General features: G+C 39.1%; 1 protein-coding gene across 1 annotated transcript in view; it reads left to right on the forward strand.

Moving 5' to 3' along the window:
• The window catches only part of LOC136862418 (uncharacterized), a 245,013-nt gene that overhangs the window by 68,178 nt on the left and 159,986 nt on the right, over nucleotides 1-16,849 (forward strand). The window contains exons 2-3 of the mRNA XM_068226237.1: nucleotides 7,395-7,566; nucleotides 13,404-13,622. Of these exons, the coding sequence (XP_068082338.1) occupies nucleotides 7,395-7,566; nucleotides 13,404-13,622 (391 nt within the window). The remainder of the gene's footprint in view (nucleotides 1-7,394; nucleotides 7,567-13,403; nucleotides 13,623-16,849) is intronic.

A 16,849-nucleotide genomic window follows, 5' to 3' on the forward strand; every position in this document is an offset into this window, starting at 1 on the left:
AGTATTAGGAATCGCAAAATATTACTCACGTCCTCTTTCCTCGAGCCCTATGCTTGGGTCGGTGTTGACCTCCACACTGACTGGCAACTGTTCCAATGTTGCGTTGGACAGGAGAAACTGCGGGTGAGGGGAGGGAGAGTGAGTGGAAGTATGGGAGGACGGACCAGTAGTGCGTGTTGTGATAGATTTAATTGAGCTTTGCTTAAAATCTTTCTCGATTATTGTGTCAAACAGGATGTTCGTTTTCTCTTTGATTTCGTTAAGATTATGAATAGGATTTAATTTTTGATCGATGTTTGTTTAAATATTTTCAAAGATGTTTAATAAAGTTGCCTTTTTGGTTATATGTAGGATGTTTAGATCTTTATCTATGGTGGAGAATGAGTGATCGTAATATTTCATGTGTTCGCTCATAACGGAAAATCTTTTGTATTTAGCTGCATTAACATGTTCTTTGTAGCGGATATGAAAGTTTCTCCCATTTTGTCCGATATGCACTGTTTACACATGAATATGTAGACCCCTGATTGTAAAAATTTTCGGATTTGTTAAGTGTGTTGGTCTTATATAAAAGTTTAGAGGTAGTGTTGTTGGTTCTAAAAGCGACATTGAGGTTCTGTTTTTTTTTTTAATGTTTGATATACGTTATTGGTATACGTTATTACTGGTGAAAGTGAAGGTGACAAAGGCAGTATTATCTTTCTTTTGTTTTTTAAGTGTGGTGGTGTGTTTATTCTTAATCTTATTAAGAATTATGTCAACGAAATTACATTACTTTTGAACCCATTAATGTGTGCTAAAGTGTGAATGGTGTTAATTTATTTCTTGGACATGGGAATGTTCAAGGCTCTATATATCATGGTATGAAAAGAGGCCTTTTTGTGAGAGCCGGGGTGCAGCGAATGATGTCTGATCGTGTTAGCTGTCTGGGTGGGTTTTCTAAAGATTTCAAATTTTAGATGGTTGTCGCTTCTCCTAATTTTAAGATCTAGAAAATTTAAGATCTGTCTGTTTCATATTCAACTGTAAATTTTACGTAGAGGTCACAAGTATTTAGTTTATTGAGGAGGCTTGTACTGTCAGTGATACGTTGATCAATAATGGTAAAATGTCGTCTACATAACTCGACCAATGGAATATACCTTGTAAATTACTGAGTATCTTTTTTTTCAGATTGTCTATATACATTTCTGCCAAAATTCCAGAAATAGGGGATCCCATAGGGAGTCCTTTCTGCAGATAAATTGTGTTGTTAAATGTAAAAAAATAGTATTAAGAACAACTTTTATTAAAATGCCTATGTAAAAATTCTTCTATTTCAAGTTTACTGAAAAGGTTACGTTATTTAGATTGTCTTTAACTAGATTAATGGTTTCAGCTATGGGAATGTTAGTGTACACATTCGTAATATCGAACGAGTGCATAGTATGATTAGGATTTAATTTTGAGTTTTATTTGTGATATTACTAAATTCTACCAAACTTTTGACAGAGGACCTGTTGGAAAATGTATAATATTTGGCTAAGAATTTTTGTATTAATCTAGAAATATTGTAAGTCGGACTGCTTTTTAAATTAATGATTGGCCTGATTTGAACATTGGTCTTATGAATACGAATGATTATACTGTATCAGTAAAACGGAGCTTTTCTTTTCCGATAAGAGTTTCTCCGTCGTAACTAAAGATTTCACCAATAAAATTAAAAAGCCATAAGGGAATTTTAAATAATATTGTAACCCTTTTCAATGAACAGCAAGTTTCCAAACTTATTTTAATGAATCCAAAACTCCCCACTGCTAGATCTTTACCAAAGATTCACAAGACCAATGTTCCAATCAGGACAGTCATTACAATGCTTCTCAATTCATACAAAAATTCTTAGCCAAATATTATACATTTTCCAATGGAAACTCTGTAAAAAATTCCGTAGAATTTAGTAACATCACAAGTAAATTCAAATTAAATCCTAATCATACTATGCACTCGTTCGACATTACGAATGTGTACACCGACATTCCCATAGCTGAAACCATTAATCTAGTTAAAGACAATCTAAATAAACATACCGTAACTTTTTAAGTAAACTTGAAATAGAAGAATTCTTACATAGGTATTTTAAAAGTAGTTCTTAATAATAGTTTTTTTACATTTAATAACAATATTTATCTTCAAAAAGGACTCCCTATGGGATCCCCTATTTCTGGAATTTTGGCAGAAATGTATATAGACAATCTGAAAAAGCAAGATACTCTATAATTAACCAGGTATATTCCATTGGTCGAGTTATGTAGACGACATTTTCACCATTATTGATCAACGTATCACTGACAGTACAAGCCTCCTCAGTAAGCCAAATACTTGTGACCCCTACATAAAATTTACAGTTGAATATGAAACAGACAGATCTTTAAATTTTCTAGATCTTAAAATTAGGAGAAGCGACAACCGTCTAAAATGATATATAGAGCCTTGAACATTCCCATGTCCAAGAAAGCTTATAAGATATAAATTAACACCATTCACACTTTAGCACACATTAATGGGTTCAAAAGTAATGTAATTTCGTTGACATAATTCTTAATAAGATTAAGAATAAACACACCACCACACTTAAAAAACAAAAGAAAGATAATACTGCCTTTGTCACCTTCACTTTCAACAGAAATAACGTATACCAATAACGTATATCAAACATTAAAAAAAAAACAGAACCTCAATGTCGCCTTTAGAACCAACAACACTACCTCTAAACTTTTATATAAGACCAACACACTTAACAAATCCGAAAATTTTTACAATCAGGGGTCTACAAATTCACGTGTAAACAGTGCATATCGGACAAAATGGGAGAAACTTTCATATCCGCTACAAAGAGCATGTTAATGCAGCTAAATACAAAAGATTTTCCGCTATGAGTGAACACATGAAATATTACGATCACTCATTCTCCACCATAGATAAAGATCTAAACATCCTACATATAACCAAAAAGGCAGCTTTATTAAACGTCTTTGAAAACATTTAAATAAACATCGATCAAAAATTAAATCCTATTCATAATCTTAACGAAATCAAAGAGAAAACGAACATCCTGTTTGACACAATAATCGAGAAAGATTTTAAGCAAAGCTCAATTAAATCTATCACAACACGCACTACTGGTCCGTCCTCCCATACTTCGACTCACTCTCCCTCCCCTCACCCGCAGTTTCTGCTGTCCAACGCAACATCGGAACAGTTGGCAGTCAGTGTGGAGGTCAACACCGACCCAAGCATAGGGCTCGAGGAAAGAGGACGTGAGTAATATTTTGCGATTCCTAATACTATCTTTAACCTCTGCCTAATTTTTTTGTTTTCATACTCGGCTTTTTATTTTCCACTTTCAGATCCTGGCTTTACTAGTGTTCTCTGTGATGCATTACAACGAATCTTTTATAAACTTCCTTCCGTTTTGCAGAATATGACAGATTAGAACAACATCCAACTGCCTTCACTAGTTCTTGAATATGTCCTTCAGCTATGTAATATTGTACTAAATACGCTTGAGCCCACAATATAAAGTTATTTTCTTCAAGTTTATCCATGTACATTGTTAACAATTTTCCATTTACTTGTCGAATATATTTTTAATAGTGAAGCTATGTCCATTTTAACGTAAACTCTCACTGCATTTGTTGACTGTGTTTTATCTCGGATTTTTATGTAACACTGTTTTATGTCGTATGTCCTTCTTGTTCTTTTTTATTTTGCTGATGATGACTTCTAAGTCAGGTCGAAACATGTCCAAGGTATTTTAAACTACTATGTAACTTTCAAATAGACCATTTAATAAATGGCAGAAATGTATTGAATAGGTGGACCTAATATAACTGAATTATTTTAGAATTTCGTCTTAGATATTCGAAGTCAATACGGAACCGGAATGAAGTTTATTACTTGCAATATTTCCATGTTAGCAATGCTCGGTGTTGAAACTGAGTAAGCAACAAAAGTCTAAATTATGAATATCTATGTTATTATAGCAAGTACGGTAAAACTACATAAAACCTAAGTGATCGTAAATTTTATTATCTATTACTTTTGTTTTGTAGTATTTATCGATAGGACCACAAAAACACGATATTTAGGCTCTCCCCTAAACTGCCATTTCACCCAGCGTGAATAAAATTATTTATAGCCCTAGACTATATTGCCTTATTCCCCGACTTTAAATAGGTACCTATTTTCATCAAATCTGGTCATCTATTTTCTCGTGGCTCGGCGTTAATATGGACGAATCATCAAAAAACTAAATTCATAAATATCTCTGTTATCAGAGCCGGTAAGGTAAAACTGTATAAGACATAAATGATCGTAAATTGTATTATCTATTCGACTGAATGGATGACATCATCATCATAACTTTGTTAATGTAGTGTTTTTCGATAGGACCAATAATAACATAGATATTTGAGAATTGTTAAGACTTCCCCTAAACTATCATTTCACCCAGCCTGAATAAAATCCTGTATAGCCTACATGATAGTGCCTTATTCTCCGACATTGATTACCGATGTTCATTAAATTCTGTTCATCCATTCCCTCGCGATGCGCGTACATTCATACATACAGACAGACAGATAGATAGACAGACAGAGGTAACGGAAAATTAAAAACTGCATTTCCTTCTTACTGTGGACACGACCGATACAAAAATACCATTCTTTTTAAATTTTGATCAATGTGCAGACAAAAGTCTAATTTTATATAGGCTATATAGATTGACTGCATCTAAAGATTCCACCATGTACGTACGGGCCGTGGAAATGCAGGCTTACATTCGAAAGATGGTGGGTTCGAATCCTACCATCGGCAGCTCTGAAAATTCTTCCCGTGGCTTTCCATTTTCACACCAGAGATTTTCCGTGGTGTACACCAATTGAGTCACGGCCGCTATCTACTCAGTCCTGGCCCTTTCAATGCCAGATTCGCTGAAAACCATGCGACGAGAAACCACTAGAGGAAAACTAAAGTAAGAATGTCGAAAGTGCAGGGAGCGAAATAAATATGCTTACTGGGGAGAAGTATATGAAATTCCTGGTAATAAAGTTAAACCATTAGACCGTGTGCTGAATGTACCTGAAATACTGTTAACGAATGCCAGATAGGGTATCCTTGAAGGACATAGAGACATTTTTGTGGGGGTTTTCTTCGTACCAGTGCGAAAAATTTCTCGTTGCCGAGAAAATGAGACCATAGGTCATCATATACATTTTCGCAGAGCATACTTCAAAATTGCAGAGATATGAACATGAACACAAAATGCTGTATCACACTTGTACGGTAAACACACTTTCTTCTGATAGCACAGCCTTATAATTTTATTGAATATCTACAGCCTGTTTCCAGTCCTTCCACCGGGTCAGGAATGGAATGAATGAAGCCCCTATCTAGCGGCGAGGATATGAATTGTGCCGGCTGCCGAAGCCTGTCGCACTCCTCTGAGGCAATGATTAATGATTGACAGAAAAACCTGTCCAGCACAAATCTCACATGGAGTGACCGGGATTTGAACCACGGAACCCAGCGCTGCCGTCTGAGCCACGGAGGCTTGTAAATCCTAAATACTGAGAAGAGCATACTGTGGCAGCACGTGATGTGACCGGTTCTCTGCATGCCTCCGGTCTGGGCGGAATGACTCGGAAGTTACGAACTGCTGTGAACAAACCAGTGTAACCGCAGACTGTGATAAGTCATTCTCAAGCCTGTTTCAGAAGTTTCGTAACACTTTTACAACTACGTATCTTTCTTAATCTGCTTACCCTCCTGGTTTTTCCCTCGGACTCAGCGAGGGATCTCACCTCTACCGCCTCAAGGGCAGTGTCCTGGAGCGTGAGACATTGGGTCGGGGGATATAACTGGGGATAATGATCACTACCTCGCCCAGGCGGCCTCACCTGCTGTGCTGAACAGGGGCCTTGGTGGAGGATGAGAAAATTGGAAGGGATAGGGAAGGAATTGGCCGTGGTACCGAGTTAGGTACCATCCCGGCATTTGCCTGGAGAGAAGTGGGAAACCACGGAAAACCACTTCCAGGGTGGCTGAGGTGGGAATCGAACCCACCTCTACTCAGTTGACTTCTCGAGGCTGAGTGGACCCCGTTCCAGCCCTCGTACCTTTTCAAATTTCGTGGCAGAGCCGGGAATCGAACCCGGGCCTCCGGGGTAGCAGCTAATCACACTAACCACTACACCACAGAGGCGGACTACAACCACGTATTTCGTTGGAAATGAAGTACTTCCCAGACTTGCTCAGTCTGTTTTCTATTCAGTCAAAGATGACCGTCTTGATATTTCTTAAAAGTATTTCAGATAGTACTAGGCAGTCTCTATCGCTTCACAGAAATTTCTGACCCCATTGCTCTTCGTCACTTCTTCCTCGCGATCATGCAACCTCTCTTAAACTACTGCTCTCCTATTTGGACAACAGCCTTCCCATCCAATACTAAGCAGTTAGACAGAGCAGTGTCCTTCTTTGCTGCAATTGTAAGGAACAGAAACCCCAAGCTCAGAAATCTGTCTACGCAGCAGGTATTAATGGCAATTAATATGTCACCGCTGCACATCAGGCGACAGGTAGCTGACCTGAGTTTCCTCCACGGGATCTTAAATGGGCATTACCGCTCGGAACATCTTGTCTCACTCTTCTCTCTCCGTGTTCCTTTCCGCTCCACCAGAACTAAAGACCTTTTCCACATTCCCCACATTCAGCACTCAATACTTCAACGATCTTTCCTAATCCGCCTCCCAACACTCTTTAACAATATTAATAGGAGACAAGAGCTTGATATAACATCAAATAAAAGTGTATTCGAGAGGTGTGTAAATAGTCTCTTAAAGATAAGTTGATGTGAAGGGATTATACAGCCATCTTGACCCACGACGACTTGGCTATGAACATGGACATTCTCATGGTTTTCGATTTGGACAGTTATTAGTAGGCTGTGTACCTGATCTTGTTATATTTTGTTATGTTTGTTATATTTTATTATGAAAGCTTACGTTTGTTAACGAGTCTGTTGACAGTGTAAGTGAAATTTGTTCAGTGTAGCTGTATCTTGTGCTTCGTGAATAAATAAATAAATAAATAAATAAATAAATAAATAAATAAATAAATAAATAAATAAATAAATAAATAAATAAATAAATAAATAAATAAATAAATAAATACATCTTGTACGTCATGATAGTGGCAGTGTACGGAAATTACTAGGTCCGTAATTTGCCCACAACGGAACTTCCATGTTTTGTGAACAGTGGCAGTCTTCTTAGTCAAATTACATTCTGTGTGAGTTCACACTGAGCTGAGTAGCCAAAGGAAAAGTGTAGAAATAACCTTGTTACTTCTGTTTGTAGGTAGCCATGGCTGAAGGTGCAGTGAAAGTGGAGGCTGTCACTTCGAGCACGGTGATTGGGGAAGGGCCCCACTGGGACCACGAGCAACAAGTGTTATATTTCGTGGACATATTCGGCTCCCAAGTTCGAAGATACGTACCATCAACCAAACAGGAAACCAAAGTCTTGATAGGTGAGTACCTTTACTCCCTTAGATCAATAGACGATCACACACTGTCAAGGGCTTTTTGTACGCCATTTATATCTCTTAAATGATTTTCTTGTATGTTAACGGAAACTTACTTCCATGGATCTGTAAATTTAAATTACTTCATTTTGAGAATCATCGAAAACCTTGAGACATGTTGTGAAGGATGATCAACGAACTTTATTCGAGATTAAAATCAGTTTAGTGTCTTTCATTATGAACATTATGATGTAGGTTGAGGAGAATGATTTTTGTGATCTTCTTGTAAGCGTAATTAAAATGAAATATAGCAGTCGGTGAGGTCTGATTGATTTTCTGTAATTTTGAGTTTAACCTTCTTGCCATTTGTTGGCGTGACCTACAGACACCTACAGATACGGATACTGTATTTCCATTTACAGGATTCGTCCCCGCTAAGTCTGATATGTTAACATAGGAACGGAAAGTCGTTCTGTCTGCTATGTGACTGTATTTGATATGCGGAAAACGAAGCACAAATAAAGCCGTCTAGTACGTAACAACTACGGACAACTAGCGGCTTGGATAAGGACAGAAAGTTACAAAAAATAAAATTAACAATATCTGTACTATACCAAAGAAATTTAATGGAAGTACTGAAGTTTTAACTGTATCACTAGCAACTAAGTTCATACTGTGGACGCAGCAAGGTATACAGGGTGAACAAAAAATGCCCCACGTGGAGGTCGGTATGCGGTTCCTCGCCAAAATTCACGACAAAAGTTTATCTTGCAAAACCTAGTCCCCCAATAGGTTAATAGAAATGCGAGTTAAGAAACGAGGCTCTGGCAACGCTGTAACGGCGTGTAGCGTGGCCAAGCACAGGTCGCATGAACTCGGCGCTCTGCCGGAGCTTTCTCATTAGCTCAGTGAGACGAGGTAATGCCATAAATGCCGGTTGTGCGGACGCGCCGATGTTCTTTTCGGTAATGTATCAAATTGTATCCAATGTACACCTCCACTATGCAATACACTATGTTCTGTCTTACCGTTACAGTTACCTTTATTTAAACATTCAAACATAACATGAACTTCTTACAGACGTAACCGACCCCTTTGTTCCGTCCATGGCACAAATAAAGCCAATGCGTAGAACATAATAGTGGATACAGTAACATCGTCTCTATCCAATGCGGTACATGGAAACACAATACAGTACAGTAGGTAGGCTACACTAGATTGCCCATTATGCTACGCACAATAATTCCATAGTGTACGTGTGACGTCAAGTCTTATCTTCACAGAGCCGGTACTTACATTTAACGAGCAACGTTCACTTCACAGCAGGTGTTCAAAGCGACCACCTTGCATTTGCAAACGCTTCGCCACTCGCTGGAGCAAACTTTGCACGACCATACGCAACACACCTGCATCCACCATTGCCGATGCAGCATGCACGCGAGCTATTAGGTCTCGTACATCCATGGGTGGAGTACTATAAGCATGTTCCTTTAAGTGTCCCCAAAAATAAAAATCTAGTGGATTAAGGCCCGTGAAACGTGGAGGCCAGAGCATTGGACCTCCATGACCAATCCATTTCTCTGGAAACGCTTCATTTAACCAGTTACGCACAGTCATTCCAAAGTGTGGCGGTGCACCATCATGCTGAAACCATAGATGTCACCGAACACCAAATGGAACGTTTTCTAAAGTGTCAGGCAAAGTATTGCCCAGAAACGTATGATAGCGGGGCGCATTCAACTTGTCCGGCAATAGGTAAAGGCCTCAAAGCACTCCTCCCACGATTCCAGCCCACAGGTTTATGCCAAAGTGTGCCTGAAAGCCACGTTCACGGGTGACATGTGGGTTGTGGTCAAACCAATACTGGCTGTTGTGATGGTTGAAAATACCTTCCCGAGTGAAACTACATTCGTCACTCTATATTACATTCTTTATAAAATGTTCGTTATCTTCAACTTGTTGCAAAAGCCATTCACAGAACTGTACTCATTTGAATGCGGTCTTCTGGCCGCTGGTGTTGAGTTCACGTGTAATGATATGGATGCAGTTTTTCGTCGTGCAACACGTCAACAACCAGTGTTTCAGATAACTGGAACTGCCTTGCAATATCACGGGTACTTCGCCGAGGTGATTGGTGAACGGCTTCAAGAATGTCGTCTTCGGACGAAGATTACCGGTTTCCCGCAGGCGTTGCTCAAGGCGACGAAAAACATTCTTATTGGAATGGCGCCTTTGAGGGTACCGTGCTGCACACTCACGAGCAGCAGCAGAAGCTTGGTTATCGGATGCACCCAACACAAAGCATATCGACGTATTCGCCGCTTGTGTACTCCATCAGGAAGCCGCCCTACATGCATTTGACAGCACCGGTTATGGTTGTGCACTGCGTGGTTAGTCGGCTCGTGCATTCAGTTGAATGGATCACACTGTCATGTGTTCGACTGTTGTCATGTGAGAACAGGGTGTCATGCTTACAAACGCAGTTACACGTCGGGAACCAGGGAGCTGACGTCACACACACAAAATAATAAGAAAAGACCTGACGCAGATTCGAGCCGTAGCTCCATGGTGCATGTGGGTTTGATAACCCAGCCGTCTACTCAGTGAGCTGCGACGGCAGGTACGTAGAGCGGGATGATGCTCGTTTCTCTATTACATTCCGATGCGCTGCAGGATGTGACAGTGTTGCCAGCTTCTCGTTTTCGACTTGTTTTCCAACAGCACCAGATCCGATTTGGCTATAGAAACTTTCGTCTTTCAATGGCATGAGGAATCGCATGCCGACCTCCAAGTGCGGCATTTTTTGTTCACCCTCTATAATGAACTGTTTGGTATTCTTGAATGATACGAGCTTCTGTTCTACTGTTCTTCCCTTCCATGTTGCTTCCATTGTCATATGACTGTCCGCAAAATTTAGATAATATCTGAAGAGGTAATTCAGTGAGACATTTTCCAGTAATATCTCCAACTTTATAAAGTCCAAAATCTATGGTAACTGGCCTAGGGAACACATCCACCATTCTTAAAACCACACTAAGCTGTTATTTGTGACTAAGGTCTGGCGTACAATCTAGAAATATGAAATAATATTGTTCTTAAATATATTATTTTTCATAATAGAGATAACTTCATATAAAAATATTGTAATTATTTCATTTTGAATGTCCTTACTAAGGTACGTAATCAGTCTTCCAGGTTTTACTGATCATTGAACATGTTCTTCAGCATCAAATTTGATCTTCAACTCAACTAGTCCAAGAATGTTCCCATTACTTAGATTTCCCAACTCTTCTTGATCACCCGTCAATGGAAGATTCCTTTCCGCCAGTAACATAGTAATAGAAGACAATCTCTCTAAAGCTAACATTCATCTTTTTGTTCTCGTTTTTCAATTTGTTCTTGTGTTACCTGGTTCATTAATGATGGGCTTTCAGTTCTTTGAGAGAGTTATTTCCATTTACACATTTGTTCTATGGGTGATTGAGAGACAGTTCATGGTTAGAGAGAACCTTCGAGAGTTCTTGTCAATCTATGTATCCACTTCCCGTGAGAGAGCCACCAACTGTAGTAGAACAATTTGCAACAAAAGCAATATACAGAATCTTTTCCTAAGCCAATTACGCTTTACCTTTTCATAGTTTGGAAGCCGGCGAAAGCAATTGTATACACTAAAACGACGTCTGGTTTCATTGTCTATCACTTACTCAAAACAGATATCTATAGGGTCTCCCTTAACTAACTTAATTCTACTTATTGTCTTCCGGCCAATTTCTTGGATCGCTTGAATCGGACACACACTGAAGGTCTTGTACTTCTGATGGTCGTTCTTCCTTTCCGTAGAGTTGAACGTTAGCTGAAGTATCACTTTTGTTACACAGCGCTGAAGATAAAGTTGATTCTACTATGTTAGTTTCAGAAACATCCATGTTCAACACCGGTAATCGTTTTTCTACAATAACTTGTGTGGAATTTCCCGTACTATATTTTAAATGTACACTGTTCTTATTTAAAACAATAACTGAAGGATTTTCCCTACGCTGAGTTGTTGGGGTTTTTATTACTCTACACTTGTTCGCTGTATTCACTGAACTCGTATCACATTGTTCATTCACAGTCACAATATCATATTGCGTTCTCTTTACAAATTTGTTTAACGCGTCTTCCCGCCGTGATGTTCGTTTCTTCAGCTCCTTATTATGCTTTCCCTTTTGAGAACCTGATAGATAAGTATTGTCTGTCCATTTTATGTTACGTTATGATGAACCATGCGGACAAAGCATGGACTAGCCCAACTAACTCACAATCAACAAACAAGCAGGCAGGAACATGAACTACACGGACCGGAAATTCGTGTTCGACAGATATCGGCAATTGAACTAGAACTGCGGTGATGTGCGATTCCGTTTCGAGATGTTGTTGGTTGAAAAACATCGATAAAATTCAACTGGGAGATTAAGGGGTTTTAAAAGCATACAGTTTCAGTGGTAAATTCGACTTGTTTTTACTAATGCCGCTTTTACACTAGGGTTATGCTGGTGCCCTCAAACCGGCCCTGGGGTTACACGAAGTTCAGTATCAAACCACATGGAAAAGGTAGATCAGTGATGTGACTGACAGACCGAGGGGCGGTCGACCGAGGGTGACACGCCACGTCAAGATCGGTTTATCCGCGTAACAGCGCAGAGAAGATTAACTTTAACTGCTCAACAATTATGAGATTACTTTTTGAGGGCAGGCGGGATCAGTATTTCTGCACAAACTATACGCAGTCGGCTGCATAGTGCCCAATTAAGGTCATTTTTTGACCGCTTCGATTTGTTCTACTGGATAATCGTCCTCGTGTCCAAAGGAGAAGATGAGCCATTCAACATATTTATTCGGGTTGGATGAATGACGTAATTTAATGTTTGTGGATGAAAAAACCGACATCATTTAGGCCAGACTCACGACGACAAAGGGTATGGAGACTTAAAAGGACGCGGTTAGAAGTACCAGCATGTTCAAGGGGTGCATGCATTTTGAGGTGATGGTGTAATGTTTCGGGCTGGGATTATGCATGGCCGTCGATACCAGTTCCAGGGGAGTATAAACTGCTCAGCGGTACACAGATTAAATTCTTCGTCCATTTGTACAACACTTTAGGGATGAATGTCATACTAAAGTCAATTTTGTCGATGACATTGTTCACTCTCATCCAGGTGCATCAGTGAGGAACTTCATGAGAGAGGAGGATATCAACCTTATGAATTGGCCAGCTAAATCGCCGGACATGAACTGCATTGAGCATGCATGGGACAGGTTGTTTGCTGGTCCACAACCTCTACAGACACTCCCAGACCTCATTAGAGTTGTTCTGATGGAATGGGACCTTCTTCATCAAGTTGACGTCAATGTAGGCCTACTGATTGCAAGCATGCCATAGCGTGTCGGAGACCTGAACAATGCGAGAGGAGACCATACACGGTACTAAGGGACAAGAAGGGACAATCTTCACTAAAATAACAAAACTAATTGTAACATTTTCAGTATTATTGTCTATTGCCATTAGATATTGGAAGACAAATATTTAAGTTTGTGAAAGTTTGATGCAGTAAACAACATTCTGTAACTTTATTACCGTCTCATTGATATTTGAAACTTTTTTTTTTTTTTTTTGCGATATTTAGATTGTTCCGAAGGGCCTATTTTCAGTAGTTACCCAGTAACATGGTCAAATGACAAGTGAAAAGTGTAAATGTTTCTTATGAAATGAATGAAAACTTACTTTTTGTGTTGTTGTCTTGAGACATTCTACTTTATTAGATATGAGCTAATAATTCTCTCCACTTTGTAAATGTTCCCAGAAGGAGGAAGCAAGCCAGTGTCCTTGGTAGTCCCCGTCATGGGTCAAAAGAACAAGTTCATCATCTCTATTGGTCGCGACCTGGCAATACTCACGTGGGATGGCCTGAGTAGCACTCCCACCAGCATAGAGCGCATAGCGACCGTCGACGACGAGGAAGGCCGGAGAGAAAACAGGCTGAACGACGGCAAGGCGGACCCTACCGGTAGACTCTGGGCAGGTGAGTGCAATACGGTGCTCTTGAGAGATCAAGGACTCGTTTTGTCTTCATTGTTGCGAGTACGATCGCGAATAAAGCAATAAGTTTTCTGGAGTATTGTGTAGTCCAGAGATATTATTCTCTGAAGCTGTCCGACTCGTTGGCTGTATGGTCAGCGTACTGGCCTTTTCAGAGGGTCCCGGGTTCAATTCCCGGCCGGGTCGGGGAATTTAACCTTAATTGGTTAATTCCAATGGCTCGGGGGCTTGGCTCTGTGTGGCGTATTCAACATTAGAAATCATCCTAGGTAGGGCCCTCATCTTCACAGACATGCAGGTCACCTAATTGGCCATCTACTAGAGAAAGACCTGCACCAGGCCCCTCCGGAGGCCATACGCCATTATTATTATTATTATTATTATTATTATTATTATTATTATTATTATTATTATTATTATTATTATTATTATTATTATTATTATTATTCTCTTAAGCTAATCTAGATATTCTCGAATTTGATGGGTTTGTGTTTGAGCTCCGAGGGTGGTAACATTTTCATCTCTTTCGACTTACGACCTAATTGTTGCTTTTCTGTGAGTAATTCTATTCCTAAATTGGCTATGACTGTGGAATAAAATTTGGGTTTCCCAGATCTTAACGATTACCTTTCATTACAAAGATATTCCTATTAATGTTGGATATCATTATTTCTGCATATGATAATCTCTTGAATTCATTTCGCGAAACGCTGAGTGTTGCTGCATTTTGTTGTGTCAAGAAAATCGGAAGGTCAGCAGAGTTGGTTAATAATCCGATTCAATGTAACTGAACACACGGGAAAAGCCGAAAATAACTCGGTGATGAAAATAATAGGAATAATAATCAACTTGGTTAATGAATGTAAGTACCTAGGTGAAAAAAATACAGATTAATGGACTCGATAAGGAAGGAAGCAGATCAAGAGCAAGAAAACTGGAACTAGCATACCTACAATAACAAGAATCTCTCAAGGAAAACTAAAACCAAACACTACAATGCAGCAGTCAACCCAGAGAGTCTGTATGCCACAGAATGCATATTCTCTATGAAAACCTACATAGGGGAAATAAAGATCTGAACAAGAACGAAGAAAATAAAAGGATATCAGACACGATCAAGAGGAGAATTTAACTTTTTGGTCACATAATGAGGGTGGATAACAGCAGATTAACAAAACGATTGTTTAACCATGTTTACAAGCAGTAGTGGCGATTAGCAATTAAAAGTGAGGGGGGGGGGTCTATAAGCAACAAAAAAGTACCCGGGTGTATGAGATATAGCGGGCAGAGGGGTAGGTATATACGTAAAAACTGAAAGAAAAAAAACTGATAGGTTTTTGATGCTCTCTGAGCGAATTTCCACAGCGAGGTAAAGGTTGACATTTTATCAACTTAAGTGCGGTAATAATAGATTTTTTGAGATTTTGATTCAATACCATACAATTAAACTCTCACCAAAGGAACAACATTACACATATATTACAATTAAATAGAAGTACGGTGTGATAATACAGTTAACATTCATTTAGTATTTGACTACAGACTAAGAAACTGACAGACACTGAAGAGACTGCCAGACTGACGAATGCTCGCGGCAAGCGGGTTAATCCAAGGCCGCACTAGATAGACAGGCCACAAGGCTCGGACCGTGACGTCACGCTAGTGGCTGGCGTTCAGCATGGCAGTGTAGGGCCCGCTCTCACTTTCACCATGATATTGTTCATTTATTCAACCTTAACGATAAAATTGAACACTCCTTCAATTGTGGCTTTACTTAGGCTTGTATACTACACGAGTTTTATGCGGGGAGAAAACTGGAAGGGCAGTACATATACATTTCTTTACGTAAAATTATGATGACATCTGTCACTTGTAACTCAACACGGTATCTTTAAAAAGATTAGAACGCATAATACGTATAATACGTTACTAGGAAAATGCATGGTGGCAATTCACAACAAAAGTCTGAAACCTTTCTTAGAAATTAAGCTGCAACTTACAACTTACCTAAGAATTCCTAAGGTTTCAGTTTGTACATTTTTATTTTCCTGAGGATTTCTTCTTCTCAGCGATGAGTTTATCTACGGTAACTTTTCTATTGTTATTCAATAATATATTACAAAAGATGTATATACATCTGTCAACGAAATGTTTAAAACTATTTATTTAATCACAGCATGTTTAAACATTTTCGTTTTCCAGAACATTGTTGACAAGCGAAGTCAGAATTTTTCTCTGAGAATCCTCATGTAAAAACATTAGTATACAGGTTTACATTTTGTAGCTCTAAAAGAGTCTGGTACAACACCTTTTGGTACAGGGCAGGAGCAAGCCAAGGCCGCACTAGATAGACTCAGACATTTTTTTGTCTGACTCAGAGTTGTCAAAGTCAGGATAAGTTGTCAGCTTGATTAAGCCAGTTATTTATTAAGATTTTAAATAAATGACCAGTATCAAACAATTTTTGTGTGTGTGTGTTTCGTCAAATGCATTTTGAAAAGTGGTTTGTAAATTGCTTTTGCACAGCTTTTCAAACATTTTCCTGTTATTATTAGAAATTATGCATGCTACCTTATAAGCTATAGGACTATCTGTTAATACATTAAAGACTTGCAAAGTTAGTTCTTCTAAGAAATGTCATATTAGGTTCTTACATGGAAACAAATCAACGTCTTTATTTTTTTAAAGACTGGATGACAACATAAAAGTTTGTGCAGTTGTAGCTAATGTAGTGTTATTTTCTCCGCTTTTACTACTAAAAGCAACTCCCTCTACCTTTCCTCCTAGCGGGCGATCTGTTCGTGCGGTTAGGGGCGTGCGGCTGTGAACGTGCATCGGGAGATAGTGGGTTCGAATCCCACTGTCGGCAGCCCTGAAGAAGGTTTTCCGTAGTTTCCCCATTTTCACACCAGGCAAATGCTGGGGCTGTACCTTAATTAAGGCCACGGCCGCTTCCCTCCAGCTGTTATGCCTCTCCTATCCCATCGTCGCCATAGGACCTATCTGTGTCGGTGCGACGTAAAGCCACTGGCAAAAACAAAAATAAAACCTTTCCTCCTTTATAGTTCAGCTAACGTTTTATGTAGACTCCATTCAACAAGTTACAAAATATTTCATGCTCCTTTAACAATTTTAGTTTCTTTTTTCAAGTAATTCCAATGTGAATCATCAATACCCGAATTTCCCGTGCCTAGTTTTGCAGTAAAAGAC

The sequence above is a fragment of the Anabrus simplex genome, chromosome 1, assembly GCF_040414725.1.
Source record: "Anabrus simplex isolate iqAnaSimp1 chromosome 1, ASM4041472v1, whole genome shotgun sequence".
NCBI lineage: Eukaryota > Metazoa > Arthropoda > Insecta > Orthoptera > Tettigoniidae > Anabrus > Anabrus simplex.